This window comes from Rhamphochromis sp. 'chilingali' (genome assembly GCF_963969265.1).
Source record: "Rhamphochromis sp. 'chilingali' genome assembly, chromosome: 18".
NCBI lineage: Eukaryota > Metazoa > Chordata > Actinopteri > Cichliformes > Cichlidae > Rhamphochromis > Rhamphochromis sp. 'chilingali'.
This window is the reverse complement of record NC_137945.1, coordinates 377,134-400,421: the sequence shown is the minus strand read 5'-3', so window position 1 is coordinate 400,421 and position 23,288 is coordinate 377,134. Positions and strand designations below refer to the sequence as shown.

Genomic DNA, 23,288 nt, shown 5'->3' with positions numbered 1-23,288 from the left:
GCATTTTATCACCTCAGACGTTTATCAAAGGTTAAGCCCTTTCTTTCCAAGCGTGACTTGAAAAGTGTTATTCACGCCTTTATTTTTTCACATTTAGATTATTGCAATTCTCTTTTAATAGGGGTTGGGCAGGGCACTTTATCACGCTTGCAACTAGTGCAAAATGCTGCGGCACGATTTTTAACTGGTAGAAGGAAATTCGACCACATCACTCCGGTTTTGGTCTCTACATTGGCTTCCAATTGAATTTAGGATCCGTTTTAAAGTCCTTTCATTGGTTTTTAAATCTCTAAAGGGTCTGGCACCTGTTTATTTGTCTGATTTGTTAAAGCCCCATGTCCTCATTCACTCGCTTCGGTCAGCTGAGCAGCTGTTGCTGCTTTCAGTCCCAAAGTCACGGCTGAAACTTATAGTAGACCGGGCGTTCTCTGTTGCAGCACCGATGCTTTGGAATAGCCTTCCACTCCATATTAGACAGGCTACATCAGTGCCAGTTTTTAAGTCCAGATTAAAAACCTATTTTTATTCCCTGGCTTTTAACTCTGTGGGTAACTGACATTTTATTTATTAATTTTATTGTTATGTCTGCTTTTTGCTATTTTATTACTATATTTATATTTGTATTGTACAGCACTTTGGTCTACCAGGTGTATTTTTAAAGTGCTATATAAATAAACGATAATGATGATGATCTTCTTATGGCCTCTGACAGTGGACTCGTCTCTGTGCTTGTCCTGCTAGACCTCAGTGCAGCATTCGATACTGTCGACCATAATATCCTATTAGAGCGATTAGAACATGCTGTAGGTATTACAGGTACTGCACTGCAGTGGTTTGTATCATATCTATCTAATAGACTCCAGTTTGTGCATGTAAATGGAGAGTCCTCTTCACACACTGAGGTTAATTATGGAGTTCCACAGGGTTCAGTGCTAGGACCAATTCTGTTTACATTATACATGCTTCCCTTAGGCAGTATCATTAGAAGACATAGCATACATTTACACTGCTATGCAGATGACACCCAGCTCTATCTGTCCATGAAGCCAGATAACACACACCAATGAGTTAAACTGCAGGAATGTCTTAAAGACATAAAGACCTGGATGGCCGCTAACTTTCTGCTTCTTAATTCAGATCAAACTGAGGTTATTGTACTCGGCCCTGAAAAGCTTAGAAATATGGTATCTAACGTCTTGATGCATGCTCAAGTTGATTCTGTTCATCTGGACGTAGCGTTTTCAGTGAGAGAAACATTTCGTCACTCATCCAAGTGGCTTCTTCAGTCTCAGCTGACTGCAGGTTTCAATCTTATAAACAGTACATTTGCATAATGACTGAAACCAGAAGTCCAGATGAACAGATTCAACTTTTGGAAATATGGTATCTAACCTGATTCTTACTCTGGGTGGCATTACCTTGGCCACCGGTAACACTGTGAGGAACCAGGATATGTCCTTCAATGCACATATTAAACAAATATGTAAGACTGCTTTCTTCCATTTGCGCAACATCTCTAAAGTTAGAAATATCCTGTCTCAGAGTGATGCTGAAAAACTAGTTCATGCATTTATTATTTCCAGGCTGGACGACTGTAATTCATTATTATCAGGAAGTCCAAAAAACTCCCTGAAAAGCCTTCAGCTAATCCAAAATGCTGCAGCAAGAGTCCTGACAGGGACTAGAAAGAGAGAGCAGATTTCTCCTGTTTTGGCTTCTTGTTAAAATCCAGAATTCAAAATCCTGCTTCTCACATACAAGGTCTTAAATAATCAGGCCCCATCTTATCTTAATGACCTTGTAGTACCATATCACCCTATTAGAGCACTTCGCTCTCGCACTGCAGGCTTACTTGTTGTTCCTAGAGTATTTAAAAGTAGAATGGGGGGGAGAGTCTTCAGTGCGCTGGTTTCAATATCTAATAATTAGTAACACACACACACACACACACACAAGCTGTGGACTCTCATTCTCCACATTACCAGGACATGTTTGTTGCCCACATGAGTCTTTTTTTAATCTTCTGCTGGGTTTAAAAAGCTGAACTCGTCTCCCTCTGCGTTTCTGAGCCTCCCTCTTCCTGTGACCTTTTCAGCCAACACGACCCTGACTGATGGAAACAGATTTCCAGCATTCACCCTGCTGACACACACACACACACACACACACACACACACACACACACACACACACACACACACACACACACACACACACACACACACACACACACACACAGCTGGTGCTTTGTTCTCAGTGAAAAGCAGGAAATTTCAACCTTTCAGAGTTTTATGATGAGAACCTCGCTTTCTCCTCCTTTATCACGGCGTTTCTTTGGAGCTGGGTGTTAAACGATTACAGTGAAATAACTTTGCCTCCATAGAATTATGAAACCCGGTCAATATAAAATCGATAGAAGTCATTTTGTTCCACATCGTCCAGCCCTTTTCTTTAACACATATTAACCGAACTGAGCTCATATACTGTAAATGGCTCGTAGCCTAACGCCCCCTACAGTCTGTGGCCATAAACGCTTACCAGCTAATGACATGCTGCAGATATGTGCATAAATCAGTGATGCTAATGTTTTTGTATGAGGAACAAATCACCTTTCATAAAGTGACACATAAACACACACTCAGAATTATTACTGCTCTCTTTTTTCTGTGGATGTTCTGAGGTCACTTCCTGTCTGATGGATTGTCCACACTCTTCCTCGTGCCGCTGTTACATGTGTTCACTTTAAACACCACAGAAGAACAGATTACAGGCAGAGAGACGAGTGATGAACGTCTGAAGGTGACTTTAAGATGAAGGAGAGGAGGAGAGGTTTAATTTTTCATTTCCAGGAGATTTAATATGAGAGGATGGCTGAAGACGAAGAGAGATGAGAATCAGTGATGGATGATCGAAGGCGCTGACCAGAACAGCCGCTTAGTGAGAGAGCAGCTGGAAACCAGTGAATCCAGTCTAAATACAGATCAGGTTCTCCATATCCTGTGACAGGGGAACTTTCTGCCATGAACGTTCTGCTACACATGAACGTTATGGTACAGATGAATGTTCTGTTATACATGAACTTTACGGTACAGGTGAACGTTCTGATATGAACGCTACGCTACACATGAACGTTATGCTACAGGTGAACGTTCTGCTATGAACGTTCTGTTACACATGAACGTTATGGTACAGGTGACCGTTCTGCTACATATGAACGTTACGGTACAGGTAACATTCTGCTACACATGAACGTCATAGTACAGGTGAACGTTCTGCTATGAACGTTCTGTTACACATGAACATTACGGTACAGGTGAACGTTCTGCTACAAATGAACGTTACGGTACAGGTGAACGTTCTGCTACACACGAACGTTATGGTACAGGTGAACGTTCTGCTATGAACGTTCTGTTACACACAAACGTTACGGTACAGGTGAACGTTCTGCCATGAATGTTGTGCTACACATGAACATTACGGTACAGGTGAACGTTCTGCCATGAACGTTCTGCTACACATGAACGTTACGGTACAGGTGAACGTTCTGCTACAAATGAACGTTATGGTACAGGTGAACGTTCTGCTATGAACGCTCTGTTACAAATGAACTTTACAGTACAGGTGAACGTTCTGCTACACATGAACGTTACGGTATAGGTGAACGTTCTGCTATGAACGTTCTGCAACAAATGAATGTTACGGTACAGGTGAACGTTCTGCTACAAATGAACGTTACGGTATAGGTGAACGTTCTGCTATGAACGTTCTGCTACAAATGAACGTTATGATACAGGTGAACGTTCTGCTATGAACGCTCTGTTACAAATGAACTTTACGGTACAGATGAACGTTCTGCTATGAACGTTCTGCTACACATGAACGTTACGGTATAGGTGAACAGTCTGCCATGAACGTTCTGCTACATGTGAACGTTACGGTACAGGTGAACGTTCTGCTTCAAATGAACGTTACGGTACAGGTGAACGTTCTGCTATGAACGCTCTGTTACAAATGAACTTTACGGTACAGATGAACGTTCTGCTATGAACGTTCTGCTACACATGAACATTACGGTACAGGTGAACTTTCTGCTACAAATGAACGTTACGGTACAGGTGAACGTTCTGCCATGAACGTTCTGCTACAAATGAATGTTATGGTACAGGTGAACGTTCTGCTACACACGAACGTTCTGCTACACACGAACGTTATGGTACAGGTGAACGTTCTGCTATGAACGTTCTGTTACACACAAACGTTACGGTACAGGTGAACGTTCTGCTATGAACGTTCTGCAACAAATGAACGTTACGGTACAGGTGAACGTTCTGCTACAAATGAACGTTATGGTACAGGTGAACGTTCTGCTATGAACGCTCTGTTACAAATGAACTTTACGGTACAGATGAACGTTCTGCTATGAACGTTCTGCTACACATGAACGTTACGGTATAGGTGAACAGTCTGCCATGAACGTTCTGCTACATGTGAACGTTACGGTACAGGTGAACGTTCTGCTTCAAATGAACGTTACGGTACAGGTGAACGTTCTGCTATGAACGCTCTGTTACAAATGAACTTTACGGTACAGATGAACGTTCTGCTACAAATGAACATTACGGTACAGGTGAACGTTCTGCTACAAATGAACATTACGGTACAGGTGAACGTTCTGCTACAAATGAACGTTACGGTACAGGTGAACTTTCTGCTACAAATGAACGTTACGGTACAGGTGAACGTTCTGCTACAAATGAACGTTACGGTACAGGTGAACGTTCTGCTACAAATGAACGTTACGGTACAGGTGAACGTTCTGCTATGAACGCTCTGTTACAAATGAACTTTACGGTACAGGTGAACGTTCTGCTATGAACGTTCTGCTACACATGAACATTACGGTACAGGTGAACGTTCTGCTACAAATGAACGTTACGGTACAGGTGAACTTTCTGCTACAAATGAACGTTACGGTACAGGTGAACGTTCTGCTACAAATGAACGTTACGGTACAGGTGAACGTTCTGCTACAAATGAACGTTACGGTACAGGTGAACGTTCTGCTATGAACGCTCTGTTACAAATGAACTTTACGGTACAGGTGAACGTTCTGCTATGAACGTTCTGCTACAAATGAACGTTACGGTACAGGTGAACGTTCTGCTACAAATGAACGTTACGGTACAGGTGAACGTTCTGCTACAAATGAACGTTACGGTACAGGTGAACGTTCTGCTACACATGAACATTACAGTACAGGTGAACGTTCTGCTATGAACGTTCTGTTACAAATGAACGTTACGGTATAGGTGAACGTTCTGTTACACATGAATACAATAAGAACTTCTTAGATGACTTGTCTGATCTGTTGGCTGAAATTATGCCAAAATATGATCATGTCCTTATTATTGGGGACTTCAATATTCATGTGTGCTGCCCTGACAAGCCAATGGCAAAGGACTTTTTAAATCTTATTGACTCTTTTGATCTTGTGCAACCTGTGTCTGTGCCTACACAAAAATATGGGCACACGTTGGACCTTGTTTTAACTCACAATTTACCTGTCTCTAACTTAGAGGTCTGTGATATTGTATGGTCAGACCATAGGCCTGTCTTGTTTGAGGTTTTCCTTCCTTGTACCAAAGTTAATCTTCCTCCTGTTGCTGCTAGGAGCTGTCGTATTTTTAACCCTTCCTCTGCTGGACAGTTCTCTATTGTTTTTAATCAGAACGGCGGCCTTCCTGATTTCATATGCAATGATACAGAAGAGCTGAGTACGTGGTTTTACTCTGTCTGCCAAACTGCTTTAGATTCAGTGGCCCCCTTTAAGCTTAGGCAAGTAAAAGCCAAATCTGAACCCTGGCTGAATGAAGACACCCGGGCTGCCAGAAGAAAGTGTAGGAGAGCTGAACGTAAATGGAAGAAGGATCAACTTCAGGTGTCATACCAAATGTTACAAGACTACTGGAATTCTTACCAGAAAACTGTAAAAGACGCTAAGAGGAAACATTTTGCTGCTATTATTCAGGCAAATTGTCGTAAGCCTCATGTCTTATTTAAGACTATTGACATGGTCCTTCATGCTCCACAGACTGTTGGTGTCGAGTCCTCTCAGGAAATTTGTGAAAACTTCCTACACTTTTTTATTGATAAAGTGCTATCTGTCAAAGCGCAGACTTCCCAGTCCGTTCTCGACCCTTCTACCCCTGTCCCTAGTTCTGCTGTCTTTGACAGGTTCGAGCCAGTTTCCTTGCTCTGCCTGCAGGAGTTGGTTGCTCACATGAAGCCCTCAGCTTCCCCTTATGATGCTCTCCCTCCTCGATTTTTCAAAGAGGTTTTTCTCACTATAGCATCAGCTGTACAATCCATTGTAAATAGTAGTCTGTCCTCTGGTGTTGTACCTGTCAATCTCAAACATGCGGTGATTCAGCCTCTACTCAAGAAACCTGCTCTTGATCCTGATATTATTGCGAATTACAGACCTATTTCCAAACTGCCTTTTATCTCAAAGATTCTTGAAAAGGTAGTTTACAAGCAATTAATGTCCTTCCTAGAAGAACACGGTATTTTAGAAGTTTTCCAATCTGGTTTTAAAGCTTTACATAGTACCGAATCTGCCCTTTTAAGAGTTTTTAATGATGTGTTTTTGGCAAATGACTCAGGTGACTGTGTTATTATCGTGCTGTTAGATTTAACTGCTGCTTTTGATACAGTGGATCATAATATTTTAATTTCCCGTTTAGAGCAGTTGGTGGGTATGCGGAGTACCGCACTGCAGTGACTCAGATCCTATTTGGCAGAGCGAACTTTCTCTGTGAAACTGGGGGAGTTTGTATCCTCTGCTGCTTCTCTTCAATGTGGGGTCCCACAGGGTTCAGTTTTAGGCCCGCTTCTTTTCTCTCTAGATCTCCGACCCCTTGGGTCTATTTTCAGGAAACGTGGGATTTCTTTCCACTGCTACGTCGATGACTCCCAGATTTATTTCCCACTTAAAAAGATAAATGGCTTCTCAGTAGACTCGCTGCTCAGATGCCTTGATGAAATAAGGGCCTGGATGGCTTTGAACCTTTTACATTTTAATGAACAGAAAACAGAAGTGATGGTTTTTGGTGGCGCTTCTGAGGCCACTCTTATAGATCTTGGTTCACTGGCACAGTATGTTAAACCAGTCATCACTAATCTGGGAGTTAAAATAGAGGCAAATCTTAAACTTGAAAGCCAGGTCAGAGCTGTTGTAAGATCTAGCTTTTTTCATTTGAGGGAATTAGCCAAAATAAAACCCATCTTATCGAAACAGCATTTTGAGACAGTAATCCATGCCTTTGTTACTTCTAGGCTGGATTATTGTAACACACTTTATTTTGGGGTTAGTGATGCGTCCATTAGGCGGCTGCAGGTTGTGAAAAATGCTGCAGCACGTCTTTTAACTGGAACAAAAAGGTTTGAGCACATTACCCCAATTTTAATTTCACTCCACTGGCTACCTGTACATTTTAGGATTGTTTTTAAAATTCTCTTATTTGCTTTTAAATCTCTTAATGGCCTGGCCCCCCCCCTACCTCTCGGAGCTACTACAACCATATACACCTGCCTGTTCCCTTAGGTCCGCCAATCAGCAGCTCCTTAAGGTACCGAAAACTAAGTATAAATCAAATTCAAATTCAAATTCAAATTTTATTTGTCACGTACACAGTCATACACAGTACGATATGTAGTGAAATGCTTGGACAACTGCTCGTGACCTAAAGAAAACAAAAAAGGAAAAGGCTATGAATAAGATAGGAAATAAATATGAAAAATTAAAAAGGTGATCGTGCTTTTGCTGTAGTTGCTCCAAAGTTGTGGAATGATCTACCCTTGCATGTAAGGCAGGCCTCTTCTCTCTCTGAATTTAAAAGTCTTCTTAAAACATATTTATTCGCTGAAGCCTTTGGCATTGATTAGAGGGGTTGACTCAATTTGTTTTGACATGTTTCAATTTATTTTAGTTTTTTAGTTATTTATTTTATCTTATCTCATTTTAATTTTCTTTACTTATGCTTTTAGCATGTACAGCACTTTGTGAACTCTGGTTTTATGTTAAAGTGCTTTATAAATAAAGGTGGTATGGTACGTTACGGTACAGGTAAACGGTCTGCCATGAACGTTGTGCTACAGGTGATCATGCTGCCTCACACTGACACAAACACATTCATGAACTTGCTCGCCTTCAATTTTCATTTCACATTTTGTCTCTCATGTCTGAACTTCATTCCGCAATCATTCCTAGGGGGAAACAAACAGACGCTGCGACTTTGGGACAACGATGTCAGCGTCCACTGAGACATCTATTGTGTTGGCAATCCTCTGAGCAGTGCTCGCTGTCTTTTAGCTCTGGTTTGGTCTCCACCAGCTGCTTGCTTAAAATCAGCTTGGGTCTCACTTATAAAGGCCTGATGACGACTTCTCAGTATTAGACAGCATAATGCTGGAACGTCGGAGAACCAAGCACAGAAGTAAAAGCACTAAAACGTCAGAGAGCTGAGCAGAGCGTGAAAATCTGAGGTGGAAAGAGAAAAAACTCAAATATTCATGTGATATTTTTCTAAAAGCCTCAACAAACAGCACACACACTTTAATGGATGTTAACACACACACACACACAAAGGTTTTTATTTCATGACCGATGCTCAACTCTTCATCTTTCTATAAGCGGGAGGATTCCAGCTCGGCTCTCCTCGGCTTCTGGGTTCGCTCTGACTTCTGGTGCCACCAAACGTTCAGGTTTTCAGTTTTACTCGATTTATCAATGTCTGCTTCTCAGGATCAGCTCTGATACTGACACCTAGGCTTTTTACCACCCACAGCTTTAAACGTATTGATCGTGTGCAGCTGCTCGTCCAGCAGACGGATGTCTCAAGAAGCATTTAAAGATGTTATTGATTCATTTTGAGGCTCCACCCACACGGCGTTTGTATTCAGAGCTTTCCTCCCTCTGTCTTTAAAGGACTCATCAGCTCTGCAAACATCTGATTTTCATGAATAAACAGATGAGTGAGCACACAGAGGACAGACGTGGTTACAAAGTGTCCAGGTGCATAATGGGAAATGCAAGAATCAGTGTTGAATGAGAATGTGTTTGATTGTTCTGCCGTGTTTACCTCTGACTACATGTACTACTAAATGTAATAAAGTTTGTTTTTACATGGCAGTGTGTATGTGAATAATAATAATAACAATAATGAAGTAGAAGAAAACATCAAGTGACTGCAGAGAGATAACACAGCCTTCTCTAGACGGCCTGAACTGAAAACAAATGTTTGTTACATCAGTGAAGCTTTATCAGAGTTTCGTTTATACATCAGAGGATGAATAAAGTTTGATTGAACACACCACAGATCACAGGGAGATGTTCAGACGGCCTCGCTGATCCTGATGGAACGTGAAGAGTTTGTCGCACTGATCGGTGATCAAGATGAGGGTATGAAGCAGAATGTGAAATGACGAAGTCCTGTTTATCTGCCACCACGCTGAGTCGCCTCACTGAGCTCTAAGTCCTAAAGCTTGTATGATGGACACACTCATCCATTATTGACGACACACACACACGCAGGCTGCTTCATAATTGATCAGCACTAAAATGAATAAATAAAAGTGAGTTGAAGAAAGAGACGAGTGCCATCAGAGCGAATGTTGAGAGTGTGTGTATCACAACACTAACAGTGTGTGAGCCGTCAGTCACACACACACACACTCACAGTTTTTAACATATCTTTGGTTTCTCCGTGTTTCCTGCTGTCAATCTCAGAGGAGCGCTTGCTTTAGTCTGCTGACAGTCCCAGAGAGGTGGAGGTTATCACACAGACTGACACAATCACTTTGTTTTGTGATCTAGGACATACTGAGGAACCAAAAAACTCTCACCGACTGTGAGAACACTACCAAGGGCCATTAGAACCTCATACATGCTGTGAGAACACTACCAAGGGCCATTAGAACCTCATACATGCTGTGAGAACACTATCAAGAACCATTAGAACCTCATACGTGCTGTGAGAACATTACCAAGTAGGACTGTGTGATATGACTAAAATCTCATATCCCGATATAAGATATTTATCGTCCCAACAATGACATAAATCACAAAAGTTTTACATTTTCTGTAAATTCTGTGAATCTCGGGCAGCTCGACTTGTGTGACGTGCTTTCAGCTGAGTGTCGTGTAGCTGGAGTCGAGTGTTTTAACTGATGAGAGATGAGATGATGAGATAGCCTTTATTTGTCAGTTGCAGGTCTTTTGCCCACAACCGAGATGACAGACCTTGCCGACCGTACATACAATACAAACATCACATTGGGGAGACAGGTCAGGCCAGGTAGCGAGGAAAAAAAAAACACTGAAATGTGCAACACAAAAGGATAATACAGGAATGCACAGGTATCAACACACCATAACACCAGACTTCTCGTTAAAGGGTGTCAATAGCATTCAGAGACCAGTTGATCAAATCCATAATTCTCTTTTAGGTTTTAGACACAGACTGTGAGAGAGTGTTCCAGGGAAAGTAATACAAAAAAGACACGAGACTAGACAAGGACATAAGAACTAGCAGGAAAGATAAGGGAGAGGAGAAAAGTGCGTCCGCCTCCTCCGAGAGCCAAATCAAGATGCACGAAACGATACATTTTTAGACACAAGTTGTAACGGCTGCCGTTTTCTTTGTGAGTATTTATTACACGGCGTGCTGCGGGGAAAAGCCTGTTCTAACGTTGGAGTCTAAGGTTTATTTTGAGCACCTGACTGCTCTTTCTTTGCTTCTCATCCGTAAACTCTCTTCATACTCTTTCACGTGATTCTGAGTCTGACGTGGGGACCCGATTGCACCATAATTTGCATACTACAGTTTTCTGACTTTTCATAACCAAACCATGTCCATGCTACAGAGGTGGCCTCTCATTTAGGAATAAGGGCTCCATTTGTTTTGACTGGACCTTCTGTTTGTCATCATTTCAGTTTATTTTGAAAAATCTCAACAGGCTCTTCAGCTTCATTGTGAAAGGTTTATGTGGAAAATAAACAGGCGGACAGCGGAGCCACACACTGGGTTTACTGTCATTGTTGCTAATGACAGCGTGTAAAAAAAGTCGCTTGTCTCTCCGTAGTGTGGTTATTTTAAATATAAGAGAAAGAGAGAACTTTAAGAGATTACTATAGCCACTACAGTGACCATCAAAACCATGAAAAAAATGTTGCCATAAACAGTTTATTTTGTGACACCACGAAACAAAACGATAGTGTAATATGAAACGATAGATTTTTTCATATCGTCATCCGATATATATATTGTTATATCAAACAGCCCTACTACCAAGGACCATTAGAAACTCATACAGGCTATGAGAACACAGCAGACCTCATCCACACCATCACCGCGTCACCATGAGCAACTAGAGCTTTCTTAAAGACCATTAGCACAAAGACCCTCATCAGGTCTCATTAGAAATGCAGCAAAAGCTGTCAGAGCTTTATCAGCACCAATGATTCACCACAGACCCTTACAATGTCACCAAGAACCATTACAGCCTCCTCAATGACCGAAATAACATCAGTGATCATCAGAACTTGACTGCTGGGCATGTTTTTCATTTTTCCTCCTGGAATAAGAGGCTCTCAGTTGGCTTGTACCAGGAAGTGCATCAAGAATCCAAGTGCATGTAGGACAGCACACATGCGCATAACAGCCTTCAAAAGCACACTAAAGGATGAACCTGCTCCTCACTGTCACAGGTCAGTGTGACAGGAAGCCTCTGAGGGTGGGGGCTATGGAGGGTGTAATGGGGGGGGGGGTTCTACAGACACACAAGTTTATAGGAACATGACAGTGGCTGCGAGGTGTTGAAATGAGTCATGAAGCAGCAGGTCTGAGACGCCGGCATGTTGAAACCTGACACAGTTGTTCACAGTGTCGCCACTGGAACGACTGACAGCAGGACTGGAAAACATGAAGTTTGGAGGCAAGCACACAAAAACACGTCAGCATTGGAAACATCTGCATTGATTTTGATTCATATTTTGTTCAAACATGACTTTTTTATGTTGAAGTTTTTTTTATTATTTTTTTCTTAAAGGAAATTGAAGTGAATGCTTTTATAATTATCACTGTGGAAAATAGAGGTGGTGTAATGCTGACATGAAAAAACTTGCACACTTTCTTTTAACCCTTTAAAGCCGGCCGTTTTGCATAACTATTTTTAAATCCCGGTAGCACTGCAACCATGTAAGCTAGCGCAATAATCTTTTTTGCATATGAAACCGGAGAAGTTGTACTTACATCTTATGCCATCAGCTTGTCCTCGGTCACGGTTTCCTTCCACATATAGCTTTGCAAAAACTGCATAAAAAGCGCTTGCAGCAACACAAACATAATATTCCAGAAACACGCTTTGCCGATCCGATCAGCTGTTTGTAACACTTCCTACGTCCATCAGCGCGAACTATCGCATGTCCTGCCCAAAACCGGAAGTGACGTCATTTTGCGGAAATGTAGTTTTTTTTTTTTACCATCGGGGCCTTATAAGCCTATACTGGTGTCTTTCAAAGTTATGTTTGACTTTATGACTCTCTGTATTGTTTCTGGGATGCTTAGGACTCATATTGCACTGCTGGAAATAGTTTATTTTGATGCACATGCGGTTTTTTTGCAAATGTGCACTATAATATTTATTTTAGTTTTTCCTGCAGTGTATAAAAATTGGTGTATTTCAAAAATAAAACTATGAAGACACTTAAATAAAATTTCCTGTGGTGGGAAACTATTTTGTGCAACTTTTTTGTATTTACAGTTTTGAGGGATAAGCCTCTTAAATTTCTCTAACTAGAAATTTTTTCAATTTTTTTGCAGTTTATCGCATTCTTTGCAATTTTATGTAATTACTATGCACTTAATGCATACATATTATTAAAATTTGGGCTATAATTGTTGTATTGATGTATATCAACTTGAAATTCTCCCAAAAATGTCTCTAGAGCATGTAAAAATATAATATAAGCTCTGGCGGACTTGGTTCTATGGTAGGTCTTAAAGGGTTAAGCTGAGATTGATATTATCATCACCTAAAAAATAACATTGTGGTTTTCTTTAAATTATGATTGTTTTACTAAATATTTTTGTGAATCTAAGTGTCTGCTGATGTTCTTTGTTTAAAAATATAGTTCCTCTTTGAAACACAAAGCTCTTTGTTGCTGTTGATAATGTGATCATGTAAATAAAACTTATACTGACAATAATGTAAGCATATGGGTTATATTCTTTCTATAAATTCAAACACAGGTATGTGAATAAAAACAGATCAAATGAATCTGAATTATGAAGACTGGCACTAATAATAATTACAACGAATAGAAACGTGTGGAACAAGCAAACACTCCACAGATGAAGTAACAACTGCACCAGCAATAAAAAGGCTGCACCTGTGTAATTAGCGAGCTAATTGCTAATAACATCCAGTTTTTTGTTTGCGTACACACACACACACACACACACACACACACACACACACACACACACACACACACACACACACCTGCGGCACAGTGTGTTGGTGTGTTCATTCAGGAGATTAACTGCTAGCGTAGTGTGTACGCAGTAGCCATTAGGAGCTAATGAGTGTGATGCTAACAAAGCTGGCTGTCTTAAGGAGCTCATCGTTAACCATTAGCCACCTGATGAGCTCAGTGCTAATGCAGCTTAGCACGGTACGCTAATGACTCAGCCATTAACCTCCTAATAAGAGCAGTGTGAGTGGAGCCACACGGTTAGCTGCTAGCTGCTAGCAATCACCCGAGGGTCTCTACAAAACAAAACCAACTATGATGACATGAAACGGCCCTCATCACTGATTGGCTGCAGGGTTCGACCATGTGACCTCACTTTCACCCACCTGCACACTTGGTCCTGGCTCTGAGCGGTGGCCCGGGGTTCCCTGTGCCTCCATCCAGGGGCCTGGTGAGGAGCACACTGATCTCATACTCTGTGTCGGGGTCCAGATGCCCGATTTTATGAGTGGGCTTATCAACCGGTGTGGTGTCGATCAACATGCCTGCTGTCGTCCGATACTCAACCTGAAAGCGAGCACAATGTTACAGGTAGGCTGCCCCAGAAGTGGACAAAAATCACCCGACCAAAACAAATATAAAGCAAATTCCTGGATCTAAACTTTCTTTGAAAAAAAAATATGCACGCATATACATCTGCACATACATACATACATACTATAGAATTGTAAGTTCTATGCATTACAGAATTCTGTCACAGTTTGTGGCTCCAGCGTCTAAACTTTCTTTGACTATTAGCCTGTTAAAGGGAACAGCAGGCTGATAAGCTAACTATGCAATGTTAGCCAATGTCGTAGCTGTAGCCACACTTCTGAATCAGTGACCAATCAGCACTCACGTCTCGCTCAGTGATTGGTCCGTCCCCATTGATCGAGTTGGCGTTAAGTTGTATCCACAGGTAGGTGGCACCAACTGCTGTCAGCTGAGGAGGGGCGATGGGTACAGGGGGCTCTGAGGGACAAAGGACCAAGATCAGTCTGACAACACACACATGAACACTCACACACACATGAACACTCACACACACATGAACACTCACACACACATGCTCTTCTGGGTTTCACTAAACTCTTGACGAGGGAGGAAGGTGTTAATAAGACAATTAATATTCGTGACCTTCGGCGAATCACGGCAGACCTGGATTCTATTACCCAGAATCCCCGGTGGTGCTGCTCTACTTCGTCTTGACCCACTTCATCAAAAACACACACACACACACCAGCCAGGATACAATGATATCTGTTTTTCACGTTCAAGTTAATGTTCACCTGTGTGTGTGTGTGTGTGTGTGTGTGTGTGTGTGTGTGTGTGTGTGTGTGTGTGTGTGTGTGTGTGTGTGTGTGTGTGTGTTATTGTATCAAACACACATACAAAGTCTGAGTGACAGTTCAATCAGAGGTTTAACCGCCGGGGATTGTGGGGATATGTGTCAGGTCATGTGACCAACAAACACCTCCTCACCTGTTATGGTGTTTGTTTGCTTAGAAATGGCACACACAGACACACACTTAATCCTTGTATTGATCAGCTCAGCTGTGAGTAATGTCACTTGGATCTGCTTCTTCTCACATCTACAGACACAAACTGAAATCTGAACTAAACAAATATAAAAGTATATATGAGTGTGTGTGTGTGTATAAAAATAAAACTCGGGTTTCAAGCTGGGGTCCTCAGTAGCTTGAGGGTCCTGCGCAGTATCTTAGCTGTATCTTAGCTGTTCATACTGCACTCTTCTGAACAGAGATCCCTGATGTTGTTCCCGGGACCTGCTGGAGCCACTTGCCTAACTTGAGGGGGTCACTGCCCTGGTCAGCACTGGGACCACTCTTACCTTCGCTCTCTACAACTTCTTCTCCAGCACCGTCAATCTGGTTATCAAAAACCAGGCCTGTACGTCCAGGTAAAAGCACCTACGGAGCTGCCAGAGCCCCGCCCTACATAAAAGGCAGATTCAACATGAAACTGTTTAAAAGCTGCAAACTCAGACGCTCTCTGCTCATCATCCTCCGCCTGGCTTTACGATCCTGAACAAAGAGCCCTAACAGCTGGTAGCGCAGTGCTAGTTAGCATCACCCAGCATGGTGTGCAGTGGGACCTATTTCTGAATGTGCAGTTAGTGTGTCACAAACACTTTGTTGTGTGATGGAAGAGTGCGATATAAACTGTTGTCTCATCAGTTTGTCGTGATATAATCAGAGTATGAAGTGGGTGCTCCACAGCGCCTCTGGTGGCTGAAAATATAAAACAGCGCTGTGATCCCTCAGCGCACATGTGACACAAATACAGAAATAATGAAGTCGGACATCCATGAAACCGTCACAGGCTGCTGATCGATTACTGATGGATCCCATTGATCTGCTGTGATTTCTCCTATTTAGACTGAAACATGCTTAAATGTAAAATCGCAGAATTATGTTCATTTAAGAGAATCTAATAAAACATGAAATCATATTTATACTGCTGGTCTCAGCAGGCACCATCAAATGTGCCGCCATGACTAAGCCGCGAGATGAAGGCTAAACGCCATCGAGGCTCATCCCGCGTTCCTCCGACTCTTCAGCGTGATGGGGTAGGAAAAAAGTGTGGATGAAAGCTACGCTTCAGAGACGCCTGACGGCTCCGTCGCACCGAACACGGTGCGTTTAATGAGTCATCGTTAACACGCTGCGGGCCCGCATGTGCGTTCGGGTTAGGGCGCCAGCACTCTGACAAGCAGCGCCAGAAAGAGGAGGCTTTTACTTTGGCGTGATTCATCTTCACAGAAACATTCTGACAAAACGCCGCCGAGACTCCCGCCTTAAAACGGCGCTCTGACTTTCTAATGAGGCTCTCCTCTAACCCCGCAACACACACACACACACACACACATACACACACACACAGTCACAAAGCAGTAATGAGGAGCTTTAATAAAACTCTTTCTCGTTTCACGATGGAGTCATTAAAATAAAAAACATGACAAACTGCAGCTTTGATCTGCAGCGAGAGACAGACGAGTGAGGGAGGGGGGTGAGGAGAGGGGGAGGGGGTGAGAAGGAGGGACAGGCATCCTCTTGTGGAAGACAGGATGATCAGTTTTTTAAGCTTCACATTATTCACATCACTTAAATATATTCAGAGATTATCAGTCAATAAGAGAGCAGCACTCACGTTTGACTGTGAGGTCAGCATAGGAGGACACGCCCACCCCTCGCTCTGATTGGGCGATGCAGCGGTAGCGTCCAGAGTCTCCTTTGGTCGTGTTGTCCACATTGAAGCTCGCCACATAACGCCGAGCATTCAGCGGTTTAGTTTCCCGTACCGCGGCCTGCCGACCGCCCATTCCCTGCCGAGCACAAACACACAAAGTGAAGCAGCCACATACACACACGCCACGCCGAGTGCAGTCTCGCCGCGTGGCGCTCATGTTACTGACTATGGATTATTGATAGATCACCTGCAGGTACAGCAGCAGGTTGCTCTGCGGACGTCCATTGACGGTGCAGTGAAACGTGGCTGTCTGTCCTGCGTTCACCTCCACACCTTTGATATGGAGGAAGTGAGGGGTGCTCACTGAGGACAGGAACACGTAAAACACTGAGGTCAGAGGTCACACACTGCTGACATCACCTGACTGACCATGCTACGGTAACAGTGAGTCTTCTCTCCTCTGATCTCTTCAGCCGAAAAACAAAAATCTCTACAATCCAATTAGAAAATGGATTCTGGAGGATGCAGGTAAGTGTGTGTGTGTGTGTGTGTGTGTGTGTGTGTGTGTGTGTGTGTGTGTGTGTGTGTGTGTGTGTGTGTGTGTGTTTTCAATCAGTTTACTGAACAGTGTTGACGTGAAGTAAGACAGCAAGAAAAAGTTCAGGTCAAAGATGTTTACTCGAGGTTTTTCTTCCATCAAAAAGATGTGTACACACACACACACACACACACCACCCTATGTGTGTGTGTGTGTGTGTTGTGTTCACATAACAAAACAACATAAAAATAGGAGTATTCAGTTGAGCAAGTAGATAAACAGAAGGATGGATCAAAGTCCATGCTAATCAACTTATATTTTAATGAGCTCCCCTGCCTCCACACACACACACACACACACACACACACACACACACACACACACACACACACACACACACACACACACACAGTGACCTTGATTCTACAATACCGGCTCAACTTTTAACATTGTTATCCAATTAAGTAGCCAAACGTCGTTAACCAATTAGGAACTTGTTCTACAAGGGGGCGGTGTCTTCCTGTGTGTCTGTGTGTGCGTGTGTGTGTGTAAACTTACTGCACTGGTGTCCCTGCAGTGAGATGTCCTTGATGGCCAGAATGCCTCTGTGACCGGTGCTGACCGCCTCAAACACCACCTGCACCAAAGACCAAACACCAGCTGTGAAACCTCAGACCTGCTCGTGTTGATAGTTTTAACCCTTTAACGTCCACGCATCAAGAGGCCGCCTGCTTCATTTTGGCTGTAAAGCTACAAAATAATTCTCATCTCATCACAGTGTCAGATGTGTAGTTGTCAGTTACCACGGTGTCAGATGTGTAGTTGTCAGTTACCACGGTGTCAGATGTGTAGTTGTCAGTTACCACGGTGTCAGATGTGTATGTCTGTGAAGGTTCTCAGTCATCCAGGTCATCGTAGTCAAAGGAGCTTGCAAAGAAAAGCGTCTGGACTTCTTTAAGTTGCTTGAAGACGTTTCACCTCTCATCCGAGAAGCTTCTTCAGTTCTAAGGTCAAATGGTGGAGAGTCCCAGATTTAAACCTAGTGGGAATTTCCCCCCATAGAGGGACAAAAGGACCCCCTGATGATCCTCTAATCGCCTGAGCCAAGGTGTGAAACTGGGTGTGGGTCGCAATCAGCCAGGGACTCCCCACCCATTTGACCTTAGAACTGAAGAAGCTTCTCGGATGAGAGGTGAAACGTCTTCAAGCAACTTAAAGAACTCCAGACGCTTTTCTTTGCAAGCTCCTTTGACTGTCAGATGTGTAGTTGTCAGTTACACAATTACCACGGTGTCAGATTTGTAGTTGACAGTTACCAGTGTCAGATGTGACCCTGACCGCGGCTTTTGTCAGTGTTTTCTATTTGTGTCCAAAAAGAAAGAATCTCTGATGTAAGTCAAACATGACTACAGACATCAGTTCAGATTCTCTGCCTGTGAGTTTGATGACTTTAACGTCAGACCGTTTTCTTAATAGTGCTTATATTTTCCATCTGAGTGTAACGAGTGGGCCCAGCAGCGTGCCCTGAGGAACTTCTAACGCCATGACAACAACTTCATGAAGCCAGAGAAAATTCCCCTGCCATATACGTCCTTGATAACCCTCTCTGACACACATTCAGCTGTGTGTGTGTGTGTGTGTGTGTGTTGTACAGTCAGCATAGAAAATGGAGCCTTACTTCCTGTTGCCGCCCATAACAGGAAGTCCTCCTCCCTCCCGTCTCTCTCAGATATGACTTCTCTTCCCTTCATTCTTCTCTCCTCCCTGCATTTCCTTTTCCAATCTCTCACTTCCTGATTCTTTCTTTCAGTCCTCCCCCGCTTCTCCCCCCTCCACTATCTAATTAAGCCTGTCACTAATGAGCTAGCAGTGTTGTTACCGTGGTGATGCAGCTAATTAGTGATGGCTGCTGTGATGACAGGATGGTTGTTCACAGGCAACAACACCTGCACGTGTGTCTGTGTGTGTGTATTACAATCTGTGTGTTACAGTGTGTGTGTGTGTTAAAGTGTGTGTATGTGTGTTTGTGATACAGTGTGTGTGTATGTGTGTGTTTGTGTGTGTGGTTGTGTGTGTGGCTCCCTGCTGTGGGACTTGATGGTTTATGGGCCGGCGTGCTGACCTGCAGACAGCAGTGTTTGTCTGTCAGACTCAGACAGATGTTGGACAGATGCAGCTGCAGTGACCTCTCCGTTGCCAGGACAACACCTGAACATTGTGCAGGTGTTGACTTATCAGCTGAGCTAGCGTGGTAATTAGTCTGTATGGGAGCAACAGACACCGGCTAATACCGGTCCAGTTTAGGTGAAGTCGAGCATAACAACAACCAGCTACTGCTGGTGACAAATTCGTAGATGGGTATAAAGGTCAAACGTAAATGAGGATTAATGCAGCACTTTTCCAGCATTAAAGTAACTGATCCAGAGTTCAAAGGTCACAGTGTCATGCCAGCGCTACGACCATCCTGGACACAGATCACAAATTGGAGTCAGAAGAAACATTAATGGTCAGAGAAAGCCAGAGCAAGTCACCGCGCCCAGCTTTCAGAGAATAGAATAGAATAGAATAGAATAGAATTCAACTTTATTGTCATTGCACATGCACAGGTACAGGGCAACGAAATGCAGTTTGCATCCATCCAGAAGTGCTTTAGTGACATAGATATATTACAATATATATTAGCAATAATATAGATATGTGAGTATATTACAGAAATGGGTCTATTATGTTATAATGTACACGGTATGAAGTATGTTCTGAATATTCTATAACTATAAGTATGTACAGGCTGTAGTGAGTACAAGCTATGTACAGGATATGAACAGGATATAAATATGAAAAACTATACAGAAATCTGAGATATACAGCTATACAGAAATGGGAACTATGCAAGTTGTAAACAGTTGTAGGGTTAAAAATTATCGAATGTACAGAATGATTATTTACACAGAGCTATACAGTAGTGCAGTTAAGATAAGTGAGATATACAGGGAGTGCAGAAGTATTAGGCAAATGAGTATTTTGTCCACATCATCCTCTTCATGCATGTTGTCTTACTCCAAGCTGTATAGGCTCGAAAGCCTACTACCAATTAAGCATATTAGGTGATGTGCATCTCTGTAATGAGAAGGGGTGTGGTCTAATGACATCAACACCCTATATCAGGTGTGCATAATTATTAGGCAACGTCCTTTCCTTTGGCAAAATGAAGGACTTGAGAGGCTCAGAAAAGTCAAAAATAGTGAGATATCTTGCAGAGGGATGCAGCAGTCTCAAAATTGCAAAGCTTCTGAAGCGTGATCATCGAACAATCAAGCGTTTCATTCAAAATAGTCAACAGGGTCGCAAGAAGCGTGTGGAAAAACCAAGGCGCAAAATAACTGCCCATGAACTGAGAAAAGTCAAGCGTGCAGCTGCCAAGATGCCACTTGCCACCAGTTTGGCCATATTTCAGAGCTGCAACATCACTGGAGTGCCCAAAAGCACAAGGTGTGCAATACTCAGAGACATGGCCAAGGTAAGAAAGGCTGAAAGACGACCATCACTGAACAAGACACACAAGCTGAAACGTCAAGACTGGGCCAAGAAATATCTCAAGACTGATTTTTCTAAGGTTTTATGGACTGATGAAATGAGAGGGAGTCTTGATGGGCCAGATGGATGGGCCCGTGGCTGGATTGGTAAAGGGCAGAGAGCTCCAGTCCGACTCAGACGCCAGCAAGGTGGAGGTGGAGTACTGGTTTGGGCTGGTATCATCAAAGATGAGCTTGTGGGGCCTTTTCGGGTTGAGGATGGAGTCAAGCTCAACTCCCAGTCCTACTGCCAGTTTCTGGAAGACACCTTCTTCAAGCAGTGGTACAGGAAGAAGTCTGCATCCTTCAAGAAAAACATGATTTTCATGCAGGACAATGCTCCATCACACGCGTCCAAGTACTCCACAGCGTGGCTGGCAAGAAAGGGTATAAAAGAAGAAAAACTAATGACATGGCCTCCTTGTTCACCTGATCTGAACCCCATTGAGAACCTGTGGTCCATCATCAAATGTGAGATTTACAAGGAGGGAAAACAGTACACCTCTCTGAACAGTGTCTGGGAGGCTGTGGTTGCTGCTGCACGCAATGTTGATGGTGAACAGATCAAAACACTGACAGAATCCATGGATGGCAGGCTTTTGAGTGTCCTTGCAAAGAAAGGTGGCTATATTGGTCGCTGATTTGTTTTTGTTTTGTTTTTGAATGTCAGAAATGTATATTTGTGAATGTGGAGCTGTTATATTGGTGTCACTGGTAAAAATAAATAATTGAAATGGGTATATATTTGTTTTTTGTTAAGTTGCCTAATAATTATGCACAGTAATAGTCACCTGCACACACAGATATCCCCCTAAAATAGCTAAAACTAAAAACAAACTAAAAACTACTTCCACAAACATTCAGCTTTGATATTAATGAGTTTTTTGGGTTCATTGAGAACATGGTTGTTGTTCAATAATAAAATTATTCCTCAAAAATACAACTTGCCTAATAATTCTGCACTCCCTGTAATTCCTACAGAGGCTATATAAAGTGCTAGTGGTTGTGAGTGGTGGTTCAGTCCATGTTATTATTGTGTGTTTGAGGGTACAGTTGTCCATTGTGAGTGTGTGTATGTTCAGTCCATGTGTTAACGTGGGTCAGATGTCAGGAGGCAGAGTTCAGGAGTCTGACAGCTGTGGGGAAGAAGCTGTTCCGGTACCTGGTGGTCTTAGTCCGGAGGCTCCTGTAGCGCCTCCCAGAGGGCAGGAGGGTGAAGAGTCCATGTGATGGGTGACTGGGGTCTTTGATGATTTTCCCAGCCCTTTTCAGACACCGCTTCCTGTAGATGTCTTTTATGGCAGGAAGTGGTGCTCCGGCGATGCGCTGGGCAGTTTTCACGACCCTCTGCAACGCCTTCCGGTCCGAGGCAGAGCAGTTCCCGTACCAGACGGTTATACAGTTGGTCAGGATGCTCTCGATGGTGCAACGATAGAAGTTCACCAGGATGTCTGAGGACAGGTGGTTCTTCCTCAGAGTCCTCAAGAAGAAGAGGCGCTGGTGAGCCTTCTTGACCAGCTTGGAGCAGTTGGTCGTCCAGGTGAGATCCTCGGAGATGTGGACTCCCAGAATGCAATTAGCTTCAACAGAACCGCCTCCAACGCAGTGGGAGGGGCCTCGTAACTTACAGGTAAGTTCAGGAAACATTCTCTCCCATAAGGCTGTTATGAGGGGGGAAACAGTCTGTGTATCAGGCTGTAAATATGCTTGTTTTAACATGGGAGTCTTTGGGACTGACTCACTGCTGCCTCTGCTGGACGTCAGAGAAACTGCAAGTGGTAGAGACATGACAACAACAACACAGAATCTATAAAGAGAGCTGCCTGTGAGTGGTGCAGGTGGAAACACCTTTGTGAATGCTTTCATGTGTTTGTGTGATTTTAATAAGTCCAGCGTCAGACCGACAATCAGCCATAAGTGTTCAGAGCCACACGACTGAAACGCAAAATCACTTCTAAAATGTTGGACAGTAACAGGAACAGATTGGGACGTTGAGTCCAGAGGTTGTGCTGTCGACGGGAGGAAACATTTTTTGGCACTAGAAGGTTCCCGTGGTGAGAAAAACTCACTTCCTGCTGCTGCTCTACACCAAGTGTGCGCCTATGTGTGCGTGTTGAACCAATTAGCAGCAGCCCTCGTGTGGTTTGGAGATGACAGAGCTTTTAAAGCCACATAAAAGAGCTTTCAATACGGATCAGCCACATCCAGAGCGAGTGTGTGTGCATTCGCCTGTGTATCTCTGTGAGGACCACTGCAACTCTCAGGACATGTGAGGATCGCTTTTTGGGACGGAGGGTCCAGACTGGGGGTCAGGGTTTGGTCAGTACCCCAACCACAGTCCTCGCAGTGATAGAAATACCAGCGTGTGTGTTATCTCGCTGCTTTCAGACTGCTT

General features: G+C 43.2%; 1 protein-coding gene across 9 annotated transcripts in view; it reads right to left on the bottom strand.

Annotated features, from left to right (window-relative positions):
* The window catches only part of LOC308386160 (receptor-type tyrosine-protein phosphatase mu-like), a 222,655-nt gene that overhangs the window by 133,235 nt on the left and 66,132 nt on the right, over nucleotides 1-23,288 (bottom strand). For all 9 annotated transcript variants that reach the window (XM_080865487.1, XM_080865488.1, XM_080865490.1 and 6 more), the window contains exons 5-9: nucleotides 17,880-17,958; nucleotides 17,031-17,146; nucleotides 16,745-16,919; nucleotides 14,433-14,545; nucleotides 13,921-14,101 (exon numbers count right to left, since the gene is read on the bottom strand). In XM_080865487.1, the coding sequence (XP_080721613.1) occupies nucleotides 13,921-14,101; nucleotides 14,433-14,545; nucleotides 16,745-16,919; nucleotides 17,031-17,146; nucleotides 17,880-17,958 (664 nt within the window). The remainder of the gene's footprint in view (nucleotides 1-13,920; nucleotides 14,102-14,432; nucleotides 14,546-16,744; nucleotides 16,920-17,030; nucleotides 17,147-17,879; nucleotides 17,959-23,288) is intronic.